Source organism: Pagrus pagrus (assembly GCF_965226575.1).
Source record: "Pagrus pagrus genome assembly, chromosome: 1".
NCBI classification, from domain to species: domain Eukaryota; kingdom Metazoa; phylum Chordata; class Actinopteri; order Spariformes; family Sparidae; genus Pagrus; species Pagrus pagrus.
This window is the reverse complement of record NC_140185.1, coordinates 27973156-27987868: the sequence shown is the minus strand read 5'-3', so window position 1 is coordinate 27987868 and position 14713 is coordinate 27973156. Positions and strand designations below refer to the sequence as shown.

Sequence of the window (14713 nt, the reverse complement as noted above, 5' to 3'; positions counted from 1 at the left end):
AGAGGCATCCCGTAGCAGCTGATGATGTTGCAAAACAGTACATTGTAGTGTTTAGGCTAATGTTGGCAAGCATACTACTGTTGACAGAAACTTCAAATCTCACCCCCAGTTCTCCCTGAACAATAGAAAACCTGCGTTGACCATGTCTGCTTTTGTTTTTTTCTCACTGCAATGCATTACTTCAGCAAGTTGTTGCTAATCTCCATTTTGTTTACGTCTGCTTCCCCATGAGATCACATGAGAGGGGCAATGTGCAGGCCCAGCTTCATTCTGCAGAGCACTGAAGCCTGCTGCTGAACGGAGTGGTGTTTTCGGTTTATTCAAAATCTATTCACATTGCACCAAATTCAACATTGCAATTTGTTGGGTTTTCAGTTAGAAACCTTAAAGTAAATCAGATGAACGCTTCTTGAAATATGCAAGGAACAGACAGACAGATCCCTTGCTTTATAGATACATTTAAAATAGAATTTTTTTGAAATAATTTTCATTGGTGGTGGGAAGAAAATAAGCAACATAAACATGTTACCTTGAGACACTTCATATGCCTTTTTTTATTTCACATTTCTGACCTCTATTGACTTAATAGTCAACAATAAAAATTAGAATAACTCCCAGTTGCAGCTATAACTATGATTAGCCAATTCTTACAGTAGGTTGCAAAATGTCAAACATGCACTTGTCATCAACTTCTGAAAAGTAGATATTTTTAAAGTTAAAAGTCATGCACAAGGACATAGACGATGTGACAGAAATGAGAGGAGAAAGGAAACCTGGAGTAAACACAAAAACAGGAAAAGAAGAAAGGACATAAAAACTGTCACCAGGCAGCAGAGGAAGTGACTGAAAGATGCTGGTTTTCCACATTGATATGCAAGAGCATAGATATGTGCACCCTCATGTGTGTATATGTGGTCAATTTTGTGGAGTCTATGCCATCAGACACCTAATTAGGCCTACCTCAGCATGTCTCTGTTGGTGTGTGTGTGTGTAGCATGGTAATTAATTTCCCATGAGTATTGGCCATGAGAGAGATTTAGTTCTACAGTCGCATGAGTGTGTGTGTGTGTTTGTGTATGTTAATAATTAGTGGGGTCCTCTTTTCTGGGCTGTCCAGTCGTGCCTGAGTGAATTTTCTAATTTCCAGGATGAGTGGCCAACACAGCATGGTATGACTCACTCCCATATGACAGGTAATGTTGTACAAGTATATGTCTGTAAAGTAAATTACTGATAAACATTAACATAAATCAACTGTAGCTTTCCTGATGCCTTTAAAATGGTTGAATAATACTAGAAAAATATGCTTTTCACAGGTTATACAGAAACCTGTGCCTGGTGCTTGAGCCACTTCATGTTTCTGTTGATTGTGAAGCAGGTCCTTCTAAAAACCTCTTGACAGAAAGCCAATTCCTGCACAGACTCTCTCTTTGCCAACTCTGCCACTGCCATGAATTACAAAGTCAATGTGAGAGAATGTAAGAATGGGTATTCAACACATGATCAACACTTCCTGAAGGGACACTACTGCCATCTAGTGTTGCATCTATGCTACGATGGTGCAGCCTCCACGCAACCGAACCACTCAGTACGCTGCCGGCATCCACAGCTACAGCAACACATCAACACTTCAGTTTAGTGTAGATTGGTGACTGGCATGTAAAGCACTGCTGCCAGCGTGTGTGTGTGTGTGTGTGTTTGTGGTTGTCTGTGTGTGTTGCATCCATGTGTGTGTGTGAGAGAGCGAGAGACGCCAGCTGTGTTGCATCCACAGCCATCCTTGAACCCCTTGCTGAGTTCTTAATGGTTGTTTAGCGGATGATTCATTGACACCTGAGGGGACTCACATGGGACGAGTCTCCTCATGGCTTTATTATCGTGATGATTGGAGTACACGCGCATACACACAATGTATGGCCTGGGGGGAACATCCACCCTTGAAAACAAAAGTACAATTTGCTTTTTGTTCTGTCTAAAGCCCTTTTCAGAAAGCATTAGTGTCTCCAGTGCAGGTTAGGTCATTTCTTTAGTAATGAGCTTTATTTGTAGCGCTCTTTTAAAGATATAATGTGTAGGAATTCTGGATTAAAATGTCTTAAAATGACTAGACCTTTGTTAAATATTTTGTTGAGTTGTGTGCTTATGAACAAGTGTTCTCAAGGTAACGGTGCCTTTCATTTGTTGAGTCCAACAGATAGATTTTCATCAGCAAAGGTGCTCATGAAATATTCACCACCACTGAAGCCAGTTTGACCATTCACGTTACTCAAAGTCTCTATCTGCCCCAAACAGTCAGATTACTCTATGCACACTCCAGTTTCAGTCAGCAATCAACTTCACAGTATGTAAACACCCAACTTTGAAAGTCAATTGCGTGGATTGCTGCTGCAGTCAGGTTGATCAACAGGAGTTAAGTTTGTGGGACATATAAAAGGACTTGATGTGAGTACGTACGGACATGTGTTGTAGTTCTTTCATGCAGTGTTTCTAACCTGATCACAAGAATTTTTGAAGCTATTCTAAAACATACCAGAACCCGGTGTAAAGAGAATAAACCAGGAGACATATGAGCAGATGTGGTTTGATCTCAGTTAAAAGCCTGACAGCTGAATTTCAAATCCCCAGAATTTAAATTTGACTTGAGTGAGTAAAAAAGAGAATTACTCGTCTGAGTGGGCTGTAATAAAGGCAAGAGTAACTTTCTTGGTGACCGGGGATGAAACGCTAGATCTGAAGCAAGGCTGCAGGCACAACCCGGCTCCAAGTGAATGTCAAAAAACTTCAGGATTGACATCACAACCAATAATTACATTTTCTGTCATATTGATTTTTAACTGAAGGAATAAACCTCATCCACATTGGATGGACAACAACCATTCGAATCTTTCCCAAATGAGCATGTGAGAGAAAGAAATCATATGTTAGTGATTTGACCTCAGAAGTTTGCAAAACTAATCCTGTCCACGTAGGGCTTAAGTTATGTTTCATTATTTTGGCTTTTTCGCTTTTTGCCTCTAGGTTTGAGAGAGACATGAGCAGTTACAAATAACAGATGCACTGTCTGAGATCAGTGGAATAATGTGAGTCTACAGGGAACAAACACACACAGAAAAATACTGAAAATATAGACAGATTAATGGCCGATTATCAAATCCAATATTCAGCATTTTTCCAATCATCTGTTTATTTGTCCGATTGACAAAATATTAAATGAGCAGTAGCCTTTCAAATGTAATTCCCGAAGTACAGTACTTGAGTCAATTGTTTTTTTTATTTTACTGCAAATGCACATTGGTTCTCAATATTGGTTAACAGTCTTCTCAATTACTAATTATCATATCGGTATCAGCCCTGAAAAAACTATATTGGTCGATACCTAAATTCTGCAATTGCATAAATTGACTTTCATTAATTATGCAGCACTAAGCCTGACCACCCCAGACAAATGTTCATCCATATGGAGGACCAATCACAAGCTAAAAATGATATACACAGATGTTTTTCTTGATGAATACCAAGCTTTACACACACACAGTGCACATTGAATTACTTGGTTGGCAAACGAAACAGCTGTGTGTGCGTGTGTGTGTGTGTGTGTGTGTGTGTGTGTGTGTGTGTGTGTGTGCGTGTGTGCGTGTGTGTGTGTGTGCTACATGTGTGTGTGTTTTCCCCAACACCAATATGTTTTGGGTATCTAACTGCAGGAGGCACAGAAAACTAAAGGGACATGGAGAACAGTAGGGGGAGGAGGAGGAAAGAGAAGCAGATGCAAGCAAAATAATCTACATCAGGAATGAGCCAGGGAGAGAGAGCAGAGCCAGGTGGGACGAAAAAAAATGTGTCTGAATGATGAGAGATGAGGAGCTGGTGGAAGAGAAGAAGGGTGAAGCAAAACAGGGTGTACGAAAAGAGAAGGGAAGCAGATGGAAAGAGGGGGGGAAAGGGAGGAAGACAGAGATGTCAGAAGTAGCAGATGGGAGGATAAATCGAGAGGAGGGAACAAGTGAAAGGAGGAGGACGAGGAGGAGGAGAAGGAGGAGAAGGAGGAGGAGGAGTGCTGACTTGCCTTTTGAACTGCTTCCCTCCTCTCATCTGCTCCCACTCCTCCTTCTGTAGGCTCAACTAACTGCCTCCAAAGTAGCAATCTGCATGCCTCATACACCACTGCACCGGCACACACTTTTATCAGTGTATGCATGTGCGTGCCTGAGTGTGTGTGTGTGTGTGTGTGTGTGTGTGTGTGTGTGTGTCTGTAAATGTGTGAAAAAGAGTGCCTGGCTAAGACAGATGAGGTGGATGTTTGTTTGACAGAGAGACATACAGTTTGTGCCAAAAGATAAAGCCAGAGAGTGAACCAAGAAAAGGATTGTATTCAAACACAATCCACTGTGTGTGTGTGTGTGTGTGTGTGTGTTTGATAAAGAAAATATAGAGAAAATATGCGCATTAATTTGACAAGGATTATGTGTGTTAAAAAACAGCAAAGAGCTCTCTAGAGGTGCACTTCGACAACAACAAAAAGTTTTAGATACAAAATCAATGGAAAAATGAGGGTGGGCATTAAAAGAAAAATAAAATGAGACGAAGACATGTCCATGTAAATTGAAAATGTTTTAAATTAAGCAAAGAGTAAGAGCCGATCCCAGTGTTTTAAGAATCTCCTTCATAAACAGTATGGCTGTCCCCTCAACATCAATTATATAACTAGCTAGCTGTTGGCACAACCGCCTCCAATACTGCCCACTGAGATTGACTTTGAGATGGGCAACCAGTCATTAGCCCAAATAAACAAGCAAAAATCTCTGGGACTGGAAAATTAAGACAGAGCAATGTGCCAAAAACTGCAGTTCCTCAAATGGCCACTTGAGGCTGGCTCTGAGAGCGAGTCAATCCACATAGACCCCATAATGTATTCAGCTGCACTATCCAATATAGGCAAAGGGCCAGAAAATCAAATATATTCCTCATAATGGTGGGTAAAGAGTATGGATTTGATTAAAACAATCAGTAATAATGCTGAATAATTACACGTTGCTAGATAGCTACAGCAAACCTCTGTTAAGTCGATACATTGGCTGTTTGTGGCGAATGAACACCGACTGCCTCAACAATTAAGCGGTCGAGTGCACGTTCAGTCTGAATCCATCTGATGCTGGGCCAATATAATACATCACTGTTTGTTTAACATAACACACTTGGACACAATCATCAGTTTTGAGGAAAACAGCTGTGACATAATCTGTCTCCAACTTTTTATTGGGTTAAAATACTGACTACAACACAATATAACTGTCACATATTTTAAGTAAGTGACTCAAAAGGCTGTGTCATGATTTGTGTGGTTTGCCTCATCAAATGTTGCCTTGTTTTTACTTTATGTCGTCTTGAACAAGTTCAGCTTCTCTCTAACAGGCGCACACATCTCGCTGAAATTAGAACAAAACTCTCACGTCAAAGCCTGTCAATATTTTTTGTCTTTGGAATAATGAAGATCCCTTGGAAATTGGTTTTTCTAACTTTTAATCAAAAGTTTCCCACTATAAATATGACAGAAAGTTCAAGACGTCTTTATGTCTTGTTTTTGTTGTTTGAGCTGATCGGCGGTGTATTTGGGTGTGTGTGTTTGTGTGTGTGTGGTCCAAAGAGACAGTGAGTGAAAGATTGGTGTCAAATATAAAGACTTCAACTGACAGAGATAATGTTGCCCTGCCCCCGTTGCACAAACAAGCACACACCGACACAAACACACACACACACACACGACCTGACAGAAGAGAGGAACACTTCTTAGTTCTCCTTTGGTCTGTCAAAGCCAGAGGAAAAACCCATTAAAGTATTATGTGTATGTGTTGTGTGTGCGTGTGTGTTTGATGTGTTATCTGTCCAACAGAGACTGCATGTCGCCTCTCTTCTACCTCCATCTTTCTCTGGAACTTCCTCTCCTTCCCATCACAGTTTCAAGGCAAAGCTTTGACTGTCACTCTGAAAAGGATTCAGTCTCCTCCGGCTTGTTTGCAAAAAATTGTTTCCAAACTGCGAGTTAATCAACGACAACATGCTTGGATAGCAGTTATGCCTGACGATGGATGTTGTTTTCTTCATCGCATTGCAGCAGAACAGCTGACCAATCATAACCGGAAAATGACAGAGGTGGGGCTGGAATACAATCCCTCCATCACCATGGATCAAACAAGGGAAATCTGGCTACAGTGCTGGAGACGGGGCCTCGTTCATTCTTTAGAAAGCTGCTCAGTGGTGCATGAAGCCAAAAAAGCTTGACTTCCTGAGTGCCAAATTACCCAGATCTTCAGTGTTGTGTGGCCCATAGAACGTACACACCTCTGTTGGTCGAGCCAGCTAACTTTTGCTTTTGCACCTGGCTAACTTGAATAGTGACGATTTAATCGTGTGGCTCTTCTACACTTTCCAAAAGTTATTGGACAGAATGGCTCAAATCATGACAGTGAAACGAGTCATTTCGTGGTGGTTGTGACACACACATAAAAGTAGGGAAAGTCTTATTGGGGCCGAGTGCATCATGCTACGTTGTAATTACACAGTTTGGCCACTATGAAAATTGGCTTCTCTTCAGGGGGGCCTGCCCATCACCCTCATTTGATTTACAGCTCATGACATTGTTTTTTTTTCTCTCTATCTATTTCACTCCAGCTGCTTTAATGTGCCGTGTGCAACACGTTTCAGCCATAAATGAAGCTCAAACCTTCAGGTCACTCTCTGCCTCTCGTTGTGTTTTTACAGGAAGGTCATTAGCCGACACCTCAGTGACCACATATCCTGCCGGGCCACAAAACACTTTACGACTATAACATGAAAAACAACTGACATCATCCAACAGGTGGGCAGTACAACAGGATTAACATAATTAGATATGAATATAAAAACATTTATGACACGGAGCTCTAGAGGGATGAGACGTCCAACAAAAACAATCTGCTGCTGATCAACTTCAAACGGACTTCAGGGACACACACACACAGGGATCTGTTGTTAATTCTTGCTTTCTAATTAATTAGCAAGTAAAGTAGATGCATTTCAAATAATGATTTAATAGCATTTGTTCCTTTTGAAATGGTGAGGGGATCTACTCTGGAATTATGTTTCTTCTTTCTCTGTTTTTGTTCCTCTATTACCTCTCCTCAACCCCCCTTTGCTTTCTGTGAGTCTGAGAACCTCGAATAGTTGTTTGTTTGTTGACCTCTGGCGATTTGAATCCTGCTGAGAAATGTGTGTGTGTGTGTGTGTGTGTGTGTGTGTGTGTGTGTGTGTGTGTGTACTCTCTCAGCGTTTATCACTCATTACTTACATACAGCCTTCTAGGCCTGTAATTAACTTCAGCTTTGATGCCCCCCCACCTGCTCATTTCCTGCACACACACACACACACACACACACGCACGCACACACACGCATTCAAACATAAAGTACATGTCTTTGTTGTTCTTGTAATGAGATACAGACACAAAAAAACTGAACGCACACTCACACACAATCGCAGATTCACACACAATCTTCAACACTCAGTCATGCTGCGAGACTAATTGTGTTTTAGTGAAAACAGGAAAACACACTTCACATCTCTGAGACCAATCTCAGCCTTGGGCATGTGTGTGTGTGTGTGTGTGTGTGTGTGCACATGTGTGTCCAAGTACTATGTTCGACAGTTGACAACAGTTTTTCTGTGACACCAACAAATCTGTCACTGATATCAAATCAATAAAAGATGTGCCACAGACATTTTAACACTCAGGTTGATGAAAGTCGGCGACAAGCCAAGCAGATGTAGTCATGACACTTATTCAATACATCAAAAACATGATCATACGCTACACAACTTGGCCTCAGTCTTAGTCCACACACACAGACACACACACACACACACACACATACCTGTTTTCACCCCTGAGCATATAAAAACATAATGGAATTCAGTGGAGGCACAATCACTGTAATTTATTATTGATTTCTGTTGTTATAACTCTATCTTCCTGTGTGAGAGGGTGAATATGTTTTAGAGATATTGAACAAATGTCAAGTTACAATGTTAAGGCTTGTAGCCAGCAGTCCTAAAAACTGTGTTTGTGTGCCTGCGTGTTTGTGCACATAATCTACCACGGAGCTATGTGGACTTAATCATAAAGCAGGATATGAGCCTGCTTTTTCTCCTGTTTTGTAGCAACATTAGACACCTCGTGAAATCATTCTGCCATCTTTGGGTTGTTGTAAAAGACAATTTAGCACAAAGATAAAGGTTAACAATAATGGAGGATCATAAAACATCTGCCCAAACTGAGGCTGACCAGTTCAGCAAGGCTCTAGCTGAACATGTCCATATCATGTTCGCACACGATGTCGGTATGTATTGAGGAGAACCAACACCTACTCTGTGCTTCATTCAGACAGGAATCCAATTGAAAAGGTACATATTGTGGTCATGGAAACACTCCATTAGCTCTATATCGGCCCAACGAAAACTGATGTTTGTTTGTTTGTTTGCACCTTAGTTTAACATGCTAGCCATGCTAGACATCTACATATACAAACATGTTGCTGTTTCATGAATGTGGGAGCTACTTGTGTGTAGATTTAATATCTATATAAAATTACACTGCAAGCCCAAGCAGACGTCTGCAGACTGATACATGTTTATCTTGCCTCACACTCACAGTCTTAAATGACAAACAGTCTGTGAAAAGTGCAGCTGGAGGAATTAATTGAAATTATGTAAAATAAACAATACTGCCCTGCTGTCACTTCATGTAGCAGCAATCCTCCACATTTACATCCCTGCGGGGTATTTGTTAGCTGTTCTTTAGCCAGACAAAATGACTAAGCTTACATTCACATAGCTACAGTCCTCTGCTGCTGTCCACAACGCAGCTGAGGGTGAAGTATCTGTCTCAGGGGTATTTGGACTGTCGAGGGTAAATAGTTATTAACTTCATTATCAGTGGATCAAGTGGATGTTCTTCAGAGCTACATCAACTGATTACTGACTGAGTGAGGATGCTGCTTAATCACTACAAACTGCACTTTGATCACAGACATGCTGTTTGCCTTCTGACAGTGATGTTATAGAAACCAAATGCAGAGATCAGTCTTCATGTAGCTATGATGGACCGTATGGGCTTTACAGTTCTGGATACTGTGCTGCCAGCCAAATAAGAGAAGTGTGTTGACAGGTTTGTCTTTTACCTGTACGCTTAGTGGATATACATAAGCAGATTGTGCACCCAGTAGACAATCTGCTTATGTATATCCACTAAGCCCCAACAAATAATATAGACTCATGCAGTAAATACAAACAGAATGAGCCGTTCTCATGCAACATACACAAAGCTGAATCTTTTCACAAAATCAGATTTGCTATTCTGTCCAGAACTGCTGATAACTGATAATTAAGACAGCTACAATATCAATTATCTTCATTTCTAACTGATTGATTGTTTAACTGTTGTGTCCGTGTTGAAAGTGACAAATTCACCCGAGGCCAAAGTAACATCTAAAAACCCTTTCCTAAAATGTGTAATATTAACTTGAGAAAACAAGGGATATCTGAGAGGCCGTAACCACCTCATGTATCATATCTTTACTTGATATAACTCAAACCATTTCAGCACAAGTAAGAGAGGCTCATTTATGCTCAATGTTAGACTTGTATACAGATATGGATGGAGCCTTCTGTTTGTGCTCTGCCTTTTCTGAAAACTTTCAGATCAGACCAATGGAGCAGTACCTCCAGTAGTCATGGGGGGCAGTGTAGCAGTGTAGCAGTGTAGCCAACAACTGAAGCAAAATGCACTCACAGCACAAGAGAAAGAAGTTTTTAAAAGACTTTGAGGAGAGGTTATGCAAGCTGGTGAAAGTTTTAAACATCGGTATGATGTCACTTCACCTGGAGACAAACAGTAAATCCATTTTTCAGTATCCTCACCTTCATCCAGCATCTGTAATTTCTTGTTTCTCTCATGTCTCTTCAGATCAGGGTGCGTCTACTGTATATGCAGAAAACCTCCCAACCCTCTAAAACTCCGAGCCGGAGTCCAACATGAACACATACTGACAGACTGAGAATCTGTTGATTTTCACCCAAGGGAAGATACGTCATAGTATAGACCACTGATAGTGTCAGATATTGTACTGCATATATTTTCAGATCTGAGTCTTTTTTCCAGCATTCACACAAGGCACACCACACTACACATGATCACACCGTGTGAGCAACGAAGGGATAATCCTTTCAAATGGAGCGAGAGGAGACATTAAAGAAAGCACAGTTGCTGCTGAACTGATCGTGCTCTCTAATAAATGTTACCTTCATGTGGAAATCAAAAACTGGACATGAGCTACATCTTTATATTCTCCCAGAGGTTATCTGGATTAATTGCTCTCATTCATCATCTTCCATTTGCTACTGAGGCTCATATACATACTGTATATTGCCCACAGTAATTTACCCTTCATTCACCTTGCAGTACCCGCACCAGAAGCCAGCACATATTCTGTAACTTGTCTCTCTGCTCTACCAGCCTCATTAAGGCCACATACATCTGTCCAGGTTGATGAAGCAGTTTTGGCTGCAGTCTAGAAAGCAGCGCTACAATGCTGTAATCAAGCATCCAGATGGACTAATATCACAAGTTCAGATGAAATAGAGGACAAATCATCATATCAAGGCAGATGAAGGATAAACTGTACATCTCTGCTACATTCATTCATTATTATTATGATGATTATATTTAATATCAAGTCAATATTGTGTAGACCATAAAAACAAGTAAGAAACTGTTTATAGATCAAATAACCAGAAGAACGTTTCAATCAAACAAAATAAATATCTGACAAGTGAACTTATTTCGTCACAATATCATCAAATATAAAATATGTTAAAAGTGAAAAAAAATAAATAATCCAAAATTGCCATTATGAAGTCCTGGACATTAATTTGAAAAATTGTATGAAACCCTCATTGGCTTAATACAACCAGAGATATTTAAGAGATAGCACAGTAGCATGGTATAAATGGCAAAATCTCTTACAGCAGATCAGTTATCTGTTAGAAATGTGCTTCAGGGCCCTCATTACTAAATGTGTCCATCCCCTCTCTGTGCACACTTTACTGTTTTCCTGTAGTAAAACACTACATAGTCTCAGGTGTTCTGTCTAGCATTCGCAAATTAACAGGTTGGAATATGCACCATATCAGTAGGAGTAACTCACCATACAACACAATTCAAAATATGTTGCCCACGATAATGATATAGTGTCACGATACATGAAATCTGCAAGACATTGCAAAACAATCATCTTACGATACATCATGATATGTGTCAAAAAATAACCCTTATAAAGGCAAAGTGCAGAAATATGTATTAATTCACTGTATTGCGGTGTCAGTTTCACTGAATTTTACATGAACAGAGATGAAACACTTTTAAAAAAGTGCATAGAGTCTGTCTTAGCTCAGTGCCTCTTTATCACACACTGACTGAAACTTGTCCATGTGTGTCATCATTCTGATGTAAAACAGCCACAAACCGACAAAACAATAAACTAAACCCCTAACCCTTAAGTTTACAGAAGTTTACATCATGAAGGAGTCAAACTGTCAGGAACATCTGTTCAGAGCGCCTGCATGTTTTATCAAAAATGACAACATTTGGGCGCCCATGTATTGACAATCATATCTCATGAGGAGGCAGTATGATGTTATGTATTTTGTCCCAACTCCAAACCACAAAGTTAGTGGGGAAAAAAACAGTCTTTAAAACCAGATTTTGACACAGGGCCCATCCTCCAGACAAGGCCTTAAAACCAGGTTATAAAACAGGACCAACCCTGAGGCCTACATCAGCTTATGTTGTGTTTGAATTAATCCCATATACCCAATTCATGTTAAAATTAATCAAATAACCAAACTTGGTGGAATTGTCCTTGCACTCAGCCCTTCTACAAACAAATCCCCCAAACAGAGCAGCAATTTCCACATTAATATTGACAACACTGAGTTTCCCTCACAGCTACTCTACAGCAACAAGCCTTCCACCCAGGTCTCTGCAGAAGAAATCATGTGTAAGCATCATATTTACAAATAGGTTTTTATGAGTGCAACATTTTGACTGCAAACCACTTAGCCTTGACGAGTCACTTTTACCAGTCATTACACCTCTGAAACCGTGACAGAGCAATGGCGCCATCTAGTGATCAGTTGAGGAGTTGGCTGCATGTGCTAATGTACATGTAGGAAGCTAACAATCAAGAAGAATAAACCTCTTAGCTGCACGCAAACACACACAGTCACTAACACGAATATACAATCTGCTGTAGGCTATATAAGGAATATAAAGTGTACCTGACCCATACAAGAGGGTAAAGAAGGGAGACTAAAAATATCAAACGACTTGGGAGAGATAGAAACATAGCTGTAGCCGGCCGTTACACAGGAATTCAACTACCGAGCAGCTCTTTCTTTTCAAAGCAGGACGCTGGTGACTGAGAGGAGCGTCGCCTGTCTCACCGTTTGAAGCAGTGATGGCAGACGTCTCTGGACAGTTTGTTGGACACACAGCACGCCAGCGGCTCGCAGGAGTACACCAGCTCTCCTCTCTTGATCCGAGCTGTCGCCCGCAGACCGTTACCTTTCCCCGGACTGACAAAACGCTCCAGCTTCGGTGCCATAGTCGGTTTCTGCCTCCACGTGAACCGGGCTGTGTTTACATCCGTTACGGACGCCGACGGTGCGTCGTGACGTCACGAGCACGTACACACCCCTTGCACGAACTTTTCTGGTTGCATTCTTTCTTTTACATTTCTTCTTCTGTAAATAGTTTTCATCCCTGATGCAAAATTATTACAGGATTCGTTTCATAATATTGCTCGGCAAATTCCACATGCATAAATCAACATTTTTAAAACTTTTCTGTTTTGAATCCTGAATCTGAAACACATGGGTCAGTGTTTTGAATGTATACTCAGTTTGCAGATTTTATGTACAACTACACAGCAACAATTGGAAAATTAATGTAGAATCTATTGTCGGACTATTGTATTTGATAGCAATATTTTTTTTTCTTCTCATCATCATTATAGATACTATATTATTTTGCCTATAAGACTCATCGTCTCTTGTCAGTTTATTATTATTATACTATGGTAGTAAGACTGAATATGACTATAATCACCCCAGGCCTTATATATGTGCTTATGTGCATACATGTATGTATGTGTGTATGTGTATGTATGTATGCATGTATGTGTGTGCATGTGTATATGTATGTACATATATATATATATATATATACATATATATATATATATATATATATATATATATATATATATATATATATATATGTATATATATATATATATATATATATATATATATATATGTATATATATACACACCAGACACACACACACACACACACATATATATACAGTATATATATATATATGTGTGTGTGTGTGTGTGTGTGTATTTCTTTCTCTCTTTTTCTTTTCATTTATCTCTCTCACCCCTTTTCTCCTTTACTCTTCCCACCACTCAGAAGCCAAACTCCCAACTGACACTGCCACAGATACAAATACGCAAACATACTTAAACACATACTGTATTCTCTACCTAATCACTATAACCACTCCCTCTGGACACTGACCACATCATGTGCAACTGTTTGTTATTGTCAGTATTTTCTCACCATCATCGACCATTTTGTCTTCTTCATTGTTGTTTAGTGTCTTTTTTTTGTTTTTCTTTTTGTGTTTTTGCTTTTGTGTTTTTTTGGTTTTGTCGCTCGGTCTGCACTGGTTTGCTTTGTAAACTTTATCAGCAATAAAAGATAAAAAAATAAATAAATGATGAGGCATAAATTAATTAATCCAGGGTTAGCACCCAAAAGAAAGATAGCATTAGTTTTAGCAACGTGTCATAAACTGTAGAGTGTAGATACAATTTACATCTCTTGTTATAACCATCTTGAATACAATTTTTTATTAATTTCCGTTATTTTTGTGTGACGTCTGATTGTTGTAAATTGATTTTGTTAATAAAGATGTCTTTTCACCACAAATAACCAAAATTAAATATAACAATTTTGCAATAAAGTAATATTAATCTTGCCCCATGGGCCATAGTTGAAATGCATGATAACCATTAGCATCCTCCCTTACTTGAAGGATTTCAATGCAAGATTCAAACATTTTTCATGTTGCAAACCGAAGAAAGTTTTATGGCGGACCAGTGTATCCTTCTAGATCAGGGGTCAGCAACCTTTAATATCAAAACAGCCATTTTGGGCAAAAAACTGAGTCTTGTTATGAAGGTAAAACAGCCTAAAAAGTCTCATTATTAGTCTCTCAAGATTATTAAAAGGCCTAAATGAGCATTTGGCTACTCTACAGTGGGCCGTTTATGCTAATAGGAACTAGGTCTTTGCATCTCCATTACAATAATACCATGTTTTGGTGCATTTATTAAATGACAGAAGTAGCTGAGTATAAAGAAATGTTTTTACATTTTTGTTAATTTTATTGGGGGGATTCTATAACCAACTAAACACAAAACTGAACACTTGTGAAGTGAAGAAAATGTCCACTGGCATGTGTAGGCCTATTTTGAAAAAGAGTATCAATGCAGAACTATATCCAGGCCTGCTTGAGTCCTCAACCCTCGGGTCTGAGCATAAAATACAATG

The 14713-nt window shown here is 39.6% G+C and overlaps 1 protein-coding gene across 1 annotated transcript in view; it reads right to left on the bottom strand.

The window, feature by feature from the left end:
- The window catches only part of smyd3 (SET and MYND domain containing 3), an 82262-nt gene extending 69510 nt beyond the window's left edge, over positions 1-12752 (bottom strand). Inside the window, exon 1 of the mRNA XM_084349554.1 lies at positions 12535-12752. Within this exon, the coding sequence (XP_084205680.1) occupies positions 12535-12695 (161 nt within the window). The 5' untranslated portion in view covers positions 12696-12752. The remainder of the gene's footprint in view (positions 1-12534) is intronic.
- Between the last annotated feature and the right edge of the window lie 1961 nt (positions 12753-14713).